Here is a 17,062-nt window from a genome sequence, read left to right as displayed (position 1 = left end):
TGTCAGATGTTCCTTGAAGGGCAAAATGGTCCCCAGATGAGAACCATGGGCCTAATGGAAGACATCACACTTTCCTATCCATCCCAGAAGTGTATACATATATAACACACACACATATATAACATACAAAATAAACAACAATGACATTGTTTTAAAGTGTTTTCAAAAGCATCATCTCATATCATCCTCAACAACTCCAGAATAGTGGATTCCCAGATTAAAGTTGATATAGTTGTATTTTATAGATAACGTGGGCAGAAGAAATAAATTCTAAGATTTTGCAATCTTCCCCAAAGTGAAACAGTTCAAGGGCTTCACAAGTACAAAAGAAACTACCTATTGTTTTTGGTAAACTTTTATGTTTAAACTTGAGAAAAGCTGCATATTAAGATTGACAGATTATACTTTAATAAAAAGCTACTAAAATAAAAATTTGACTGAATAGTTTACCCCTAAATCCTGTAAGACTAGTAGTTAAAACTGCACTTTTCTTGAATAAAATACTACAATTTACTAAAGACTTACTGCCTTTATTCTCTTGTCTCCTGATTTTTCTTGGCCCTAGAAATTAATACAGTATTATAAGAATTATGAATAATAAATCAAGAAAGAATCCAGGCTATTTAATTAGGACTTTTACGCCTTCTCAATCTAATTGCAAATGAACTAAGCAATTAAAATGAGAAAACATGTACCATCTATTATAATAAGTTAATATGTACTATCAACATTTTAAAATGTTTTTACTGTAACAATAGCCAACAAAACCTTTTTAAAATCACTGCACCGATTCCAGACTGATTCTTGCCCCAAGTGCAGACTGAAGGCTGTTTGGCCAATTTAAGAAAGGCGTCCACCAGCTGCTGTTTCTGTCCATTGGGATTCACCAAGTGGAAGGTCTTTGCCAGGGTTTTTAGTTCAGGAGCAGAAAGTAGTTCAAGCACTTCAGAAAGTTCTTGCAACTCAGATTCTGAAATGGTTAAAAAACAAAGTTAAAAGTAGTTTTAAAGAATTTTACTATTTTCTAGCTTTATTTACATTAAGCAGAAGGAAGCTTAGTTAGATACAAATAAAATGAAATTCTACAGTAGAAATCTTAGTCTGCCAAACCAATTATTAAAGAATATGGAAAATAGATATCTCATAAAAGTAATAAAATAATAGAACTTTTCACTAAAAAATAAAGGAAAAATTGAATAAAGACACATATGGATATCCATTATGGTTTGGGCATCCTCCTTAAGAGCTTACTGATATATTCACTCTCTTTCTAATCAAAGAACTTCCAAAACAGGTCAGAGAGTCAACTGATCACCAGCTTTCCTCTCTCCCCACAGGCCTCTGGCTGGGAACTCTTTCATGGGTTCACTCATTCAGCATACAAGTATATGTCATGCTATTATGGGACCCAGACACCATTCTCGACCCACAGGATTAGCTGAATCAGACCTAGCTGGTCTCCGCCTGAAGGCATTCACAGTGTAAGGCCATGCCTTTGTCCTCCATTCAGCAAATACTTATTGGGTGTATACGCATGCCAGGTAATGTTCTACAGCCCTGGGCACACTACAATGAACAAACGAAGGCCTTGCCTACATGGAGCTTACCTCCTAGCATAATAAATAAGTGAGCATGTATATATGTCAGGTGGTGACAACTGCTACAGAGAAAACCAAGCCTGAGTATGGCAAAGTGAACATGCAGGGGGCTGGCTGTACTCCACACAGGGTGGTCAGGCAAACCTCTGCTGCGGCTACAGAGCAGAACCAAAGGAAACGAGGGGCAAGCTGTGTGCAGCAAGCACATGGCTCTGAGAGAGTGCACTCCGCATGCTGAAGAGCCCGAGGAGAGCTGTGTGGCCGCAGCACAGTGGGCAAGAGAGATGGCCAGAGCCAGCTCCCACAGGGCTGTAAGGCTCAAGGGCAGAACTTGGACTTGACTGAATGCCACGGCGAGCCACGGGCGTTCTGGTTTGTTGCTTGAAGGTTACTTAACGGAAGTCAAGGCTCACCTGCAGCAGTCACCTGGCATGCCTGTTAAACATGGAGATTTATGGAATTTGCACCAGATCTTCCGAGTCAAGTGGGGACATAAGCTCCCAGGTGACCCTGATGGCACTGACATGTGGGAAGCACTGCTCCACGGAGGGCGCCGTGTGCCACTGCCTAATCACTCACTGTCAGTGAGCCTCCAGGCCTCTCCCTCAATTTTCCTGTCTCCCCTCCTCCAGGCCCACCACATTCACCCTGACTTCATTCACTTACTGCTCTCCACTACACACTCTTCCACACACAAACCAGCTGGCTTTGGCTTCATTTGCTTATTTCAGTCTAAACTGTCAGCAACTTGAACTCAAGACTCACATCTATCATTCTCCTTATAACTAAGATTCAGGTACAATATTGTACTCAAGGCAGGTAGGGACTTAATGAGTGCTACTGACAGGACAACCAAGGTTATCTAACATTCACATAGGCTGGAGTCAATTGAACAATTCTTGAGGCAATCAACTTGTAAACTAGAAGACCTGTATGTGTGTGCATGGGGCTGGGGGGAGGGGGGAGATTAAATTTTTAGAGCCAATTTTAGCTTCAAAGAAACCAGTTTTATTCTATCATAAAGATGAGGAATCTGAATAAGATGAGTCAAGTTCTTGCTGGAAGGAGAGAGATGAGGAGAGATGAGTTTTTCCTGTGGCACACATCCACATAACCATCCTTAGGTGACTTTATGATCCTAAATCTGTGACAGTCAAAAAACAATAGTAAACACCCTTCCACTACCGTAGAAGTCTTAACCCAGGCTAAGAATGGCTTTAACATCACATGAATAATTTGTTGCCCTAAGAAGATTAAAAACTCAATTAAAAAACACACACACGCACACCAATTATTACTTATCAGACACCAACCAGAAGATGGCACCACACTAATATCACCATCACTCTGCAGAAACTTAATTCTTCATGTCTTATTTTCATTTTACATTTACTTCAATGAATCATACCTGTCTGAAGAAAGCCTCCTTGCTTCAATTCTCCAATCACAGGTGTTAAGTCAGAGGCAATCTCTTCATATTCCAATTTATTCATCTTAATCCAGCTGAATTTACGTTGAAAAAGTCTTACATATAACTTCTGACCACTAACTGCAATAAAGTTAAAATAGTGAAAAATATTATTTTTCTTCTCAAAAACAACATACAAATATCATTTACTTTTAAAAACTGAGGTGAGTAAAATATATTCTATTAGGAATACACATATGATTACTCAACTAATCTTCCAAGAAAATCTTTCTCTTACTTTGGAAGATGTAATTTGTTTCAAATAGAAAGTCCCTATGGGGATGTCTCCTTGCCCCCTGTGCCTGTCATCAAAGGACAGGAAGAGCATCCAGGATGGAAAGCCCTGGACAAGCACCGCCACTTCTGAATTGTGTGAAAGTCACTGAACCTTATTGAGACTGTTTTCTCTTCTGTTAAAAGAAAAAGGATGGAGTGAGGAGGCAATAACACTCCCTTCCCAAAGTTGGTGGAAAGACTAAACAAGATAAGGTATTCTATGACAGTAAAAATGATGAAAAAAATTCCAATATTGGTAATGATTACTGACAATTTTTAAAATTCTAAGAACTAGGTTCCCCATGTTAAATTGCACGGAGGCAAACAACCAACTACACAACTACACAAACGCTCGCATGAATGCAACCAGCACCCAACCAAAGATCTGTGACTACTCTGGATAGAAGAGTCAATGCAGTATCATCATGTCCATGTTCTGGTGAGGGCAGCACAAGGAGAGATGGAAACTGTGTGGGTACTTTACGCAACTGTGCCCAAAGAAGTATCCTCCCATGTTCAAGAGTAATACAAGGAAAACCGTAAGATTCCACTCTGTGAATTTAAAACAAAAACCCCTCTCGTAAACATTAATAGGATTGTTCAGGATTTCTTTTTTCACTCTAGTGAGGAGTCAGACCTGGCTACACATAACTAGAGGACACTGTAGCTCCCAAGTAAGCTTTCCCCATCTCAGAAGGGACTCAGTTCCATAAAGATATCATGGCTCTTTGGATTAGCAGTGCAACAAGGGTGGCTGTTGTTCCAAACCTGCACTATCGGCTTAGAGCCACATCTGGCTGCCAAGGAATTGAGGCATAGACTAATATTTTTAAATGTACCAACTTAGCTTGAAAGTTTCCATTTCCTCCACACCCTGACTTTAAAAGGCAGAGTCCAGGAACCTGAAATATTGTTGGAGGAAAAAATATGTCTCAATACATATCACGGTCGGTTTGTTTTTTCCGTATTTTACTTTCATTTTTGAGGAAATGGTGTGCAAAAACAACCAAACAACTTAATAGTAAGCCAAACTGCATGCTTGAGATGCAAAGTACACTTTTCTAAGTCACACTGTTGTTTTTTTAATCTGAAAAAGGCTGTTTAACACCATCAAATATACATATAAAGAAAAAACAGCTACTATAACCAAAGTCTAGCTGGTAAGAATGATACTACAGGAGCAGACATCATCAGGCACGAAATCCTGTCTCTTCTATATGCATATCCCTCTCTGGATGAACCTTGTCGTAGGCTCTGATTCCCGAGTATACTCTCAGAGGACTCCCAGAACCACACTGACTCCTTGTGGCCATGAGATTACTGCCCATCACATCACCGCCCAAATCAGGACAGCAACTGGGAAACAAAAACTTGAAAGCAAACAGGTTTAAGATACCTGATAATTGATAAAATTTAGTTACAATTCCCTTCTCGTCTTCATCAAAGAGCATCCTATCATCTTCATTCTCAAACACAGCTTTCAGCACCACAAGGAAACTCCGAAGGTAGTAAGGATGACTCGGTGGTGCTGGGACTGTTTTACCAGGAATGTCACAGCTTGAGCCCTGCTCCAAAGGAATTATGTGAGTGATTTCATTCTTTAAGTCACTGACACCTTCCAGAGGAAGATCTTGGATGTTACTCCATTTAGAAGCATCCTGGGTAGAACAATATTTTGCTTCCCAATCTGACAACTGTGTTTTAGCTTCTGAAGCAGAAGTCATTTTTACCTCTTCACAACTACCTACCTCACAGTTTTCAACACTTTTACCATCTACTCCTTTGAAACTTGCCTGCCTTGCAAGACTGTCCTCTGAAGTAGACTGTAATTTATTCCCAGGAGTTAAATCTGGTGAAAATAACAGGGGAGCATTATCTGAGAAGGCAGGGGTCAGGATTGATATCCCACATTCGTGGGTAGCCTTTTGGCTTTCTGCTTCCATTATTGTAGCGCCTTCTACAGTATGTTCAGGACTACTCTGTTCCTTAAGAGAATCAGAGGCAAACATGTTTTCCTTTTGAGAACTGTTCTCCAAAATTTGATCCTTGTCCTCAATCTCTGAGCAGTTATCAAGCAGGCTCCTAACCACTGTGGATGAGGAGCTCTGTGGACTCTGATCGGCAAATTCTTCATCCTTATCTATTGATCTTTTAGCTTTCCTGTATCTTCTGGACAATTTAGATGACAGGCTTCCCAAAGGAATTACTTTCACATTATGATGTCTCAGCTCATCTTGAGTTCTGCACACCAAGCCAGCATTACTTTTAAAGTAGGGGCTGGTCTGCTGTTTGACGCCCACCTTTGCTGAATCACTTTGACCAGGGGTTAAATTTGTCTTCGATGGTGACAACTTCTTTGGCATTATATCTTCTAAGGCAATGTTGGTTAAATCCACTGTGGATGCATTTGAATTCATTAAGCCAACATGCCCTGGATCAACTGGAGTGCCGTCATCATCGTCAGCACACATTTCATCAAGGTGCCGGTTTAAGTCATATCTTGGCACCATTTTACTACAAATGGGGCAGGCAAGTTTAGCAGGTGGTGCATTGTTAAAAAAAGAAATAATAGAGTTGTTCGTAGATTCATTTTTTTTAGGTTTGCTGAGTGATAAACTTCTACGAGGTCTTTTTTTCTCAGGAGATTTCCCTTCTGACATCATGAACATTAGGAAAACTGGGTGTTTCGAGTAATAAAACACAGGGTATCACTGCGGAAAGATAGCAATGGTTTACTTTTACTCCCCTGACTTGAAATAATAAAAAGCGGGATTCTATTGGACTTCATGTTATTTGTTTAGACAATTTCTTCTTCCTACAAAATAAAACACACGTGGATTAAAAACATTATTATGAATTCAACAACAGAGGGAAAAAAGTAAGCTCTAAAACATGCAATAGCAGTATCTCCTGTGATAAGGAAAAACCACTCCGAGTTCCACACGCTATCTCAGCGTGACACTTAGCCATAACATGACAGCGCTGGACTTCGTAGGGATGATCTCTAAGACCTCTCTTTAAGATCTAAAATTACCAATTTTTAAAAAGGGAAAACTTCACTATTCCACATTCCTTTTAAAACCACTGCATCATTAACTTTTGCGGGGGAGCAAATGCCTTTCTGCGCAACCCCTAGGGTCACTCCTGCCTCACAGGCCTGCGGAGAAACGCCCCAGCTCGGGAGCATCTGTGAACACGCCTGGAGCCCGCGCTGCAGCTTCGGCCACCGCGGCCGCGCACCTGGAATGGGCTGCGAGGCTCCGCCACCGAGCCAGGTCGCCCGCCCAGCTACCCGCCCTGCCGCCCTCCTCCCACAGCTCCCCCGCCCGGCCAGCCGCGCCCGCGACCCCAGCCCGCCCGCGACCCCAGCCCGCCGCCACGCACCTCCCACCAGGCTCCGCGCGCCCAGGCATTCCCAGCCGATCCCCGCGTCTCGGCTCGCACAGGCTCGGCAAGTGGAGGCTCGAGTGATCGATCTCCTCCCCCGTCCATGTGAAAGGCTGTCCTTCCATCTACGGTGGCCGCGGCTGGCCGTGTCCTTGCGAGAGGCTCGTGCACCTCCTTGCCTTCACGCCTGGAGAAGGCTGACCGCCCGGGGCGCCCCTACACGTGCACTCGGAGGGAACCTCGGTTCCCCAGGCGGTGGGAAGGTTGCTTGTCGGGGGAGTATTAGCATTCACTGTCGAAGGGAAGCGGCCTCCCGGGAGAAGACGCAGGCATGGACGCTACTTAACCAGTGCCAGCGAGTCAGCAAGGAGGGCGGCTCAGCGCCGGCCGGGTTTTCCAAAAGATGTGCTGTTCGCCGCCTTGATACAATAGACGTAAATAACCGCAAGAGCACAGGAATAATAAAATGTAGCCAAGTAATTAGGGAGTGGTGAGTTTGGAGTATTCATTCCTTTTGTTTTTAATAGTTTAATTGTGAGGTTATATAATTTAATTTATAATAATGGCTATGTTTTTTTTTCTTCCTGCTTTTTTTTCTCCCCAAATCTCCCCAAATCCAGTACATAGTTGTATATTTTAGTTGTGGGTCCTTCTAGTTATGGCATGTGGGACACCGCCTCAACGTGGCCTAATGAGAGATGCCATGTCCGCGCCCAGGATTGGAACCCTGGGCCACCGAAGCAGAACGCGCGAACTTAACCACACGGCCACGGGGCTGGTCCCTAACAACGGAAAAATTACTGAAAGTTTATCAGTCAGCTCTTGAGTGCTGATACCAGCAGGTTCCAGCATCCCCCTTAGTGACCCAGAACGTAAGCTTTCTGAGTGCAGGGGCTGCGTCTTTGCTCTTTCCCACCGCCTGCAACAGTGGCCAGCATGTGTAATTACTCCACAGATATGTGTCGAATGAATGCATGAGTAAACCAACTCAAAGAGAAAAGGGATGTGAATAGGGAATTCATCAACGAATACGTGTCAAGTGCCTACCTGTGCCACGCCATGTTCTTGGTGCTGAAGATACCGCAGTGAACAGAATGAAGAATGCGGGGTTGGGGGGGGGATGTGGGGAGGGCGTGGGGTGCGGGGGCAGGTGGAATCTCTGCCTTCATGGAAAATACATTCTGATGGAGGAAGATATGGAAAAAAAAGAAATCAATTAGGTAGACAATGAAAAGATGAGTACTTTGAAGAGAAATAAAGCCAGGAACATCACGGTGAGGGTGGGAAGAGGGATTACAATTTCAAGGAGTGGTAAGGAAAGGGGCTTCACTGAAAAGATAACATTTGAGCAGACTTAAAGGAGTGGATATTTAAGAGATTACATGTTTGAGAGCAGTGGGTATTTGAGAGAAGAGGATTGTAGGCAGAAGAAACAGCAGCAGAGAGTGCATCCTGAGGCAGAAGCTTGCCTAGCAAGTCTGAACACCTAGAAAACCACAAAGCCTGGAGCAGAAGGAGAGTGAGAGAAGTGGCAGAGAGCAGATTGCGGTGGGGGGGAGCAGGAGGCAAACTTTTTCCGTAGAGGGCCAGGAAGTAAATATTTTAGGCTATGCTGGCCATAGGGTCTCTGGTCACACTCTCCTCTTCACACTCTGCTGTTATAATGTGAAAGCAGCCGTAGACAATATGTAGCAAATGAGTGTGGCTGTATTCCAGTAAAACTTTATTTACAAGTATAGTCAGCTGACCAGATTTGGCCTCTGCCTATAGTTTGCTCACACCTCATATAAGGCCATTCAGGTCATTATATGGATTTTAGCATTTACTTAGAGTGATGTGGAGGGACCACTCTGCCTGTTGTGTTAAACATGGATGATGAGGGGAGGGCAAAGGGTGAAAGAATGGGAGCAGGGAAAACAGAAGGCTAATGAAGTAATCCAAGGAGAGATGATGGTGGCTTGGGTCAAAGTGCTAGCACTGCAGTTGATAAGAAGTAGTCAGATTCTGGATACATTTAGAAGGTATAACTGACAGATTTTGTTCATGTTAAAGGATGTAAGGTATGAGAGGAGGACAAAACTCAAAGGCTACTCTTAAGTCTTTGGCCTATCAACTGGAAGGATGGAGGGGAAAGAGCAAGAGTTCAGACATCTGTCTTAGTCCATCCAGGCTGCTCTAACAAAATACCACAGACTGGGTGGCTTATGAACAACAGAAATTTATTTCTCACTGTTCTGGAAGCCGAAAGCCCAAGATCAGGGTGCCAGCATGGTGGACGAAGGCCTTCTTCTGGACCCCAGACTTCTCACTGTATCCTCACATGGTGGGAGGGGCTAGGGAGCCCTGTGGTGTCTGTTTCATAAGGGTACTAATCCCATTCATGAGGGCTCCACTCTCATGACCTAACCACCTCTCCAAGGCTCCGCCTCCTAATACCATCACAGTAGTCATAAGGATTTCAACAAATTTGGGAAGGACATAAACATTCAGACCACAGCAACGTGTACGTTTGAAATGCCAATAAGACATTCTTGTGGATGAAAAGACACTTGAATTTATTTATTAAATCAGGTCAGGAAATAGAAATTTGGGAGTCATCAGGGTTTATATGGTACAGGCTTTATATGGCACCAAGGTGTGCCTGTAAGATAATCAAATGGTCAGAAGACTGAACAGTGCAATAAAGAGAGAAGAGGGAGATGAGGGTGAGCCAGCAAAGGAGTATGAGAAGTTAGCAGCGAGGAAGGAGGGAAACAGAGAGTTGGCATCCAGAAAACCAGGTGAATAAAATGTGTTGAGGATTAGGGGGGTGTCAGATGCAGCTAGAAGGGAAGTAAGAAGAGGACTGAGAGCAGCCATTAGACCTAGCAATGTGGAAGGCATTTGGTAACTGACAAAAGCCACTGTTGTGGAATGGTGGGATGACTGAAGAGAATTCAGGAAAGAATGGGGAGACAGGGATTGGAGATAACCCATTCAGAACCCCAGTGTTGGCATGAAGATTACTTTAAGCTAAAGACATTTGGAATTCAACAGATGCAAAAAGAAGCCTTCTTGTAGCTTCCCTTATATGACTAAAAGCAGAAGCTTTTGGGAAATGATGCTGCCATAAATTCCCTCTTTGGGGTGGCTTTCATTAGGGAAGGAGACCAAGAGTAAACCTACCATAACTTCCCTCTCTGGGGGAATTTTAGGACCATGAGGACGGAAAGACCACTTGCACCTATGTGAACAAACATCACAAACTTTTTTATCTCCCATTTGTTCTTCTAGAAACCCATTTGCTCTTTCCCAAAGACCTTTTCTCCCCCAGCTCTTTTTCTCTATTAAGTTAGATTTATAAACCTCTAACTTGAATCATTTATCAATTCTTGCAATTCTTTTGTAAGCTCTCATAATGTATACAAATAATTTTCCTGTTAATCTGTCTTTTGTTGGTTTAATTCACAGGCCCCCAGGAACTAAAACTAAGAGGGTAGAGGAAAAGTTTTTCCTCTTCAACAACAGGAATTACAGACAACTCTTTCAAGAGGTTTTGCGGTGAAGGAGAGCAGAGAGGTAGGGCAGAGCTCAAGGGGGAATTGGGGTTAAGAGTGTTTATTTAAGATGGAAAAAATAATATGTTTATATACTGATACGAATGATCAAGGAGAGTGAAAATTTGATGAAGCAGGAGAGAGAAAGGAGACTTGCTGGAGGAGTGTTCTTAGGTCGGTGAGAGGACAGGATACAGTTCACAAGGGGATGGCCTTAATTAAGAGTTCATCCATAGTAACAGGAGGCAAAGTGTGGCCACCAGTGGTGGTAGGATGGGCAGATATAGAGCAGAGAACTTGAGGAAGTTCTCTGATTACTTCTGTTTTCTCAAAGTCATCTGCCAAGAGTCAAGAGGAGCAGAGTGTTTGGAGATTTTAGGAAAAGGGGAAAGATATGGAGTGGTCATTTAGGAGTGTGGCAGAGGGAAAGGGCAAAGGAAAGAGAAAATGACTGCCAACAGCATTGAGGACCCACCCGAAGTTAGTGATCATGAATTTAAAGTGAGATCTAGCAAGAGTTGCATGTTTTTCTTGAGCCACATTTAGCCACACAAGTGCAGACAGAGAGAGGTACAAAGGTAGATTTAATCATAGTTGGGTTTTTTACCAAATAAGTATGAAGCAGCAAGGGAAAGCAAGAGAGTTGAGTGTTTATACAAAGAAAGAATTAAAATGATGGCTAAGGATGGAGTGCAAACATGCAGGCGATTGTGGACAAGGGACAATGAACAGATGGTTGGATCAGGGGACTGGATGACCCAGATGGGTTAAAGGATCGCTCAACTGGGATTTGAGAGTGAGAGAGCCAGTGGGATAGGAGGTGATGGTCAGAGAGCGGGATGTTTGGAATTAGGATAATGGGGGAGGTGCAGTTATAGGAATCACATTAAACTAATGTAAGATCACGCATGTGTATAGCTGAAATGGGGTGCAGGACAAGATCAATGAAGAGGTGGTCAGGGAACTGAGAAGCCAGGATAGAGGGAAGGATCCTGTAGATGAATACTGAAATCATCAAGAATTAAGACAGGACTAGTTTAGAGAGTGACTGTGCAAGGAATGAGAAGAAGTGATTGTGCTGGCGGGAGGACAAGGAAGTGGTCGGTAAATGACTGTAACAAGAGAGCTAGCAATGACCTAATGACTTGAGATTCAAAGATGGGAGTGGAGGGGTTTAGAGAGGCAGAGAGAGTGGCCTGAAGTGGCAATGAGAAGCAAGGGTAACTAATCTATCCGTCTCCAGGCCAAGTGAAGACTGGGGGGGAAAAAACGAGCCACCATTTGAAAAAGCTGTTCAAGAAGCAATGTCCTTGGGAGAGATTCTGGTTTTTCTTAGTTGTAGGGATTAGCAGACGTTTTAGGCCATACAATCTTTTCCTGGTATGGTGAATCTTACTTATGTTCCCAGTTTCAAAATAATATTTTAAATTCATAAAATAGGCAGACTTCTGCTTCCAGATAGGCCAGAATAAAAGGAACCAAAGTTAACCTCCGGCTTTAAACAACTAGAAGACCAGACAAAATATTATGAAATAATGGTTTTCAGATATTTGAAAGAGGCAGTGCAGGATTGTGGTCCCTGAGAGAGGGGAAACACGCGAACCCAATGATTGTACAAGCTCACCGTTTGGAGGCAGCTTCCAGGCCACAGCACAGGGTCTTGCTGAGTTTAGAGAGAGACTAGAATTCAGGGAAGCCAAAGCGGCTGGAGTTTGTGGGGCAGAATCCCTGAGAGGAGGAAGCTGCACCTCTCCAGGGCTCCAGAGATCTACAGGGCAGGGCCCCTTGAGACTTTGGCTGAATAATGATCTACATAGACTTAGAGCTAGAGAGAGAACAGCCAGAGAAAAAATAGGCAGACCAACTCACAGAGCCCTAGACTAAATTCTGCCCTGCACTCACCATAATTAAGCTAAAAGCAAGTCTCAAAAGCATACGACCAATTCCAAGTAATGGAACTGCACAGCAGAACAAAATCCAACACTATTATGGGAATGCAATGAATCCAGTACCCAACACAGTAAATGGTACAGTGCACTGAGGAAAATCTGGCTAGTCTATCCAATAAATGGCTTTTAAGAACTGGTTACCTACGTGGAAAAATGAAATTGGGTCCCTCTCTCATACCAAATACAAAGATTAAGGCTAGAAGTATTAAAGTAACAAACGTGAAAAGCAAAAATCAAAACTTCTAGAAGAAAATATAGAAGAGTAATTTTATTATCTTGAGGGTGTTATAGGATTCCTGAAATGAGATAAGAAGTGCTAACCATAATATAAGAGATGGATAAACATGACTGTAGTTAAATTAAGAGGCTTCTAGTCATGGCTATTTCCATTTCTAGTAAATGACCAATGTAGCTTGTATTTCATTGGGCTAAAAATCTTGCCAATAACAAGTATAAACAATGTGTAAATTATAAGCAATATAAAATTATATAAACAAATGTTTGGCTACAGTTTTAAACAAATTATAAGGAATATAAAAATAATGTTTAAAAAAACGCCTATTTGAATAACCAAAAGCAGGCAGACACTGGAGGGTAGTAGCAAAAATACTAATGTATGGTAGGGTTTATAACATGTAGATGAATTATATATGACAACAAAGCAAAGAGGATGGGAGTGTAAATGTAACTATATTGCTGCCAAGGTCTCATATTTTATATGAAGTGATAAAATATTAACTCTAAGTAGACTGTGATAAGTTAAGGATGCACATTGTAATTCCTAAACAACTACAAATTAATGCAAAGAGGTAGAGCTAATGAATTAATAGAGAAATTCAAATAGAATATTAACATATTTTATTAACTTTATTTGATTACAAAGTAGGAAAAAAGGAACAGAGAAATAAAATTAGAAGGGAAGAAGAGAAAATAAATAGCAAACTGGTAAAACCAAATACAACCAAACCAATAACTACATGAAATGTGCATGGACTAAATACTCCAATTAAAAGACAGATCTCGTTAGATTAGACTTAAAAAGCAATCCCTAACTTCGTGACATATATAAGAGACAGATGCAATTTGAAAGTAAGAGAATGGAAAAAAACATATTATTCAAACACAGATCAAAAGAGCTGTATCATCATATTGAAAGTAGACTTCAAGACAGAGTACTACCAGAGAAAAAGAGGTCATGTTATAAAGTCAAAAGGGTCAATTCATGAGGAAGACATAAAAATCATAAATGCATATATACCTAATAAAAGGGCTTCAAAATACATGAAGCAGAAACTGACAAAATTAAAGAAACAGACAAATCCACAATCCTAGTTAGAGATTTTAACATCCTTCCCTAATTCATAGAACTAAACCAAAGAAAATCAATAAAGATAACTGAACAAAACTATTAAAGCTTTGAACTAATTGAAATACAGAACATTACATTCAACAATGGTAGAATGCATATTTTTTCCTTTTCCCAGTGGTATAAGTTTAATAACTCTGAAAATACTTGTATATTCTAGGCTTGAGCAAATGAATAAATATATTGAAGATAACGAAAGTAAGATTTCTCACTGTTGGAAAACACATTACAAATATGGAAAGAGTGAAAACTGGAATATAATCTGCAGTGGTATTGGATTTGAACTGGAGGTAGCAGTATCAAGTCATGCATGGAATACATCACACACAAACACACACACACTCACACACACACAAAACCACAATTTCCTGTCTGTTGAGTGGGCCTAGAAGCAGTAGTAGCAATGAGCGCACCTAGCACCTAGATCTTTGTTTGGAAATACCATTCTCCACTAAGAGGAACCAGGTTCTTTGGAAAAATGGTTGATGTCAGGGAAAGTAAAGGATAAGCCTTTACTTAAGGAATATTTACTTAAGGAATATTTTGTAGCACCAAAAAATAAAGAAATGCTCAAAAGAGTGATGGGGATACATCAGAACTCAGGAATCAGTTTTTTAAATTGAAATATATTTGATATATAACACTGTGAATTTAAGATGTACATGTTAATTTGATACATTGATGGAAGGGCCTTCCATTTGACAAGTCAGGCACAACTAGAGCATCAAAATGATAAGAAAGGATTATAAAGCATTGAATAATATAAAAATCTGAGTCTATACTGATAAAAATGAATGAGAAGGGAAAGCTCTTCCTTACAGTAGAATGTCAATTAATAGACATAGAAGAAATGATCGAGTGAGAAAATCATCAATAGATGCTAAAAGTTTTGAGTGAAAGTTTGGTAAGGAACAGGATATTTACAGCATCAAAGTATCTCCCTCACAAATTACTTACTAATTAAAAAGGAAAAGTATAGTGGGGAGACGTGGTAGTTGTCAAACTGCTGCTTTTCCTCACCAGCTTCGTTGGTACAAACTGCTATCCTGAACCTCTGTATATGCAGTACTGAAGACACACCAGTGCTTTGGTGTTCCTGCCAAAATTGCATCACCTGAATCTAATCTTGAGAAAACAGATAAATCCAATTTTGAGGGACATTCTATAAAATAACTGGCCTGTATACTTCAAAAAGGTTACAGTAAAGACAGACAAAGGTAGGCTCAGGGCTGTTCTGGATTACTGGAAGCTAGAGAGACATGACAGTCAAATACAATGAGTGATCTTGGAAGGATCCTGCACCAGGGAAAAGAGCTATAAAGGATATTATTGGGACAACTGACCAATTTGAGTATGGCCTGTGGATTAATAGCATTATATCAATGGTAAATTTCCTCATTTTGGTAATTATTCTGTGGTTACAGAATTTTTTAATCCTGCCAATACCAAGTGCTGACAAAGATATGATTAAGTGCAAATTTGTAAAACTACTTTGAAAAACAACTTGGCATTATCTTTTGGACTCTACCTACCAATTCTACTCTAAAGTACATTAAAGCCTAGAGTGTAGACTAGCACTGTGTGGGAAGAAGATGCTCAAAAGGCATTATTCAATAGCGTAAAACTGGAAATAAATGTCTTAAAGAGAATAGGTAAATAAAACTGTAGTACATGCATCAAGTATTATGCAGCAGTGAAAATGAACAAACAGCATTATGGATGAATTTGAGGGAAATCAACAGTGAAGAAGCAAGCCATAGATGAGTACATATAGTACTGTTTTCATAAAATTCAAGTACTAGCAAAATTAAACAATACATTACTAGGGATACATGCATATAGAGTAAAATATATATAAATGTGAAGGAATGGTAAAACCAATGCAGAACCATGGTTCCCTCTGTACATAGGCAAGTGAAGCAGATGGAGAAGAGCATATATTGGTTTGTGCTTTAGGTAAAAGGTGGTTTCACAGATACTATATTATGCTTCTAATTTATATAGAAAAAGTGTGTACATATTCCACCAGAATGCACACTTCATAAGTGTAGGAATTGTTATGTTTTGCTCCATTATATCCCTGGTTCTTAGAACTGTGCCTGGCACAAAGCAAGTATTTAAAACAAATATAACCTTCAGAATGTATCAAATATTATCTTTAAAAAGTGAATGAACTGATACATCTCACCTAGATGTGGGGGGAAAAAAGGGAAGATAAAAGTGACTTTTTTTTAAAGATTGGCACCTGTGTACCATCTGTAACCAATCTTTTTTTTTTTCTTCTTCTTCTTCTCCCCTAAGCCCCCTGGTACCTAGTTGTATATTCTAGTTGTGAGTGCCTCTGGTTGTGCTATATGGGATGCCGCCTCAAGATGACCTGACGAGTGGTGCCACGTCTGCGCCCAGGATCCGAACCAGCGAAACCCTGGGTCGCCGAAGCAGAGCACGTGAACTTAACCACTGGGCCACGGGGCCGGCCCCTGATAAAAGTGATTTTAACTCTGCAATGATCAAACTGCCCTTGTACAAATAAAATGAATCATCACTCCAGGGTCAAACATCCTGATCCCAACAAATTATTATGAAAGAAACAAACAAGGGAAAGAGAACTAAGCTAGCAGTGAGATGGGACTGGCAAATTGAATTTAAAGAGAAAATAGGAACTGCTAGGGGCATATAATACTCAAATCACCACCAAAAAAAAGACCTTTCCCCTAAGGTTAGAGATCAGGGGGTTACTCAAACTGTTAGAAGACAAAGGCACACCGGTGAAGAGAACTCCACCTGAATACAACTCGCAACAAATCACCACTCAGTACTGACTGGGGCCCAGTTCAGGCCGGGTCTACCCCAGGTGGCCAGCTTCTGAATTAGTAAGCAGCAATGCAGGGTGCAAACCTCCAAGGGCTCCTCTTGACCAGTGTATTGTCCTCTGTAGATGAAAACCCATAAGGGCTTGTCCTATTGCTTCAACTGAAGCTCAGTTCTCATTTTCTACCCATCTGGAGGAAGGCTTAAGGCATTTCCATCAAAGCACAATATGACATCCTGTCAGACAAAAGGCAGTTTTCCCTGGAAGGGGAGGTTGAACCAAAGAGCACCTGGGGATCCTGGAAGATCCTCCACAGATTGTCAGTCTACCTTCCTAGCTGTGTTCACCTCCTATCACATCAGGATCACACCTGTCCTCTATGTACCTGACTGGACAGTGCTCTACAGCCTAAGTGAAGCTGTGCTCAGGTGACATCAGATCATTTCCCAAGGGGAAGGATGTAAGGCCTCAAATCTCACTGTTTTGTGAAAGATGACAGGGGAGTGAGAGAAGAAAATCAAGCCCACTGGCCTTCACATCGGCCCCAGTGAGAGCACACTGTGGGAAGGGCCTTGAGAACTAGGTCCCGCTTCACACCTAGAGAAAGCAAGACAGGGCTTTCCAAAGACAGTGTGGAGTTTGTCTTTTCAACCTGTGGAATTCTCAAATA

The 17,062-nt window shown here is 41.3% G+C and overlaps 1 protein-coding gene and 1 long non-coding RNA gene across 11 annotated transcripts in view; one reads left to right on the top strand and one right to left on the bottom strand.

Annotated features, from left to right (window-relative positions):
• Window positions 1–7,192, bottom strand: part of FAN1 (FANCD2 and FANCI associated nuclease 1) — a 29,703-nt gene extending 22,511 nt beyond the window's left edge. For 6 of the 10 annotated variants that reach the window (XR_011424440.1, XR_011424439.1, XR_011424433.1 and 3 more), the window contains exons 1-4: window positions 6,727–7,192; window positions 4,739–6,157; window positions 3,007–3,147; window positions 769–970 (exon numbers count right to left, since the gene is read on the bottom strand). Coding sequence is in view for 4 of the 10 variants with exons in the window: in XM_005602844.4 (XP_005602901.1) it covers window positions 769–970; window positions 3,007–3,147; window positions 4,739–6,011 (1,616 nt within the window). In the remaining 6 variants the exon portion in view is untranslated. Of the gene's footprint in view, window positions 1–768; window positions 971–3,006; window positions 3,148–4,738; window positions 6,562–6,582 lie in introns of those variants that run through there. The other 4 variants (XR_011424437.1, XM_070231335.1, XM_023651618.2 and 1 more) reach the window with 2 other exon arrangements.
• Window positions 6,845–16,138, top strand: LOC102149208 (uncharacterized). The gene is made up of 3 exons (XR_288943.4): window positions 6,845–7,219; window positions 10,180–10,287; window positions 15,882–16,138. It is a non-coding gene; the product is annotated as an uncharacterized lncRNA (long non-coding RNA).
• Window positions 16,139–17,062: the final 924 nt, after the last annotated feature.

This window comes from Equus caballus, chromosome 1, assembly GCF_041296265.1.
Source record: "Equus caballus isolate H_3958 breed thoroughbred chromosome 1, TB-T2T, whole genome shotgun sequence".
NCBI classification, from domain to species: Eukaryota; Metazoa; Chordata; class Mammalia; order Perissodactyla; family Equidae; genus Equus; species Equus caballus.
This window is presented reverse-complemented; position numbering and strand designations above follow the sequence as displayed.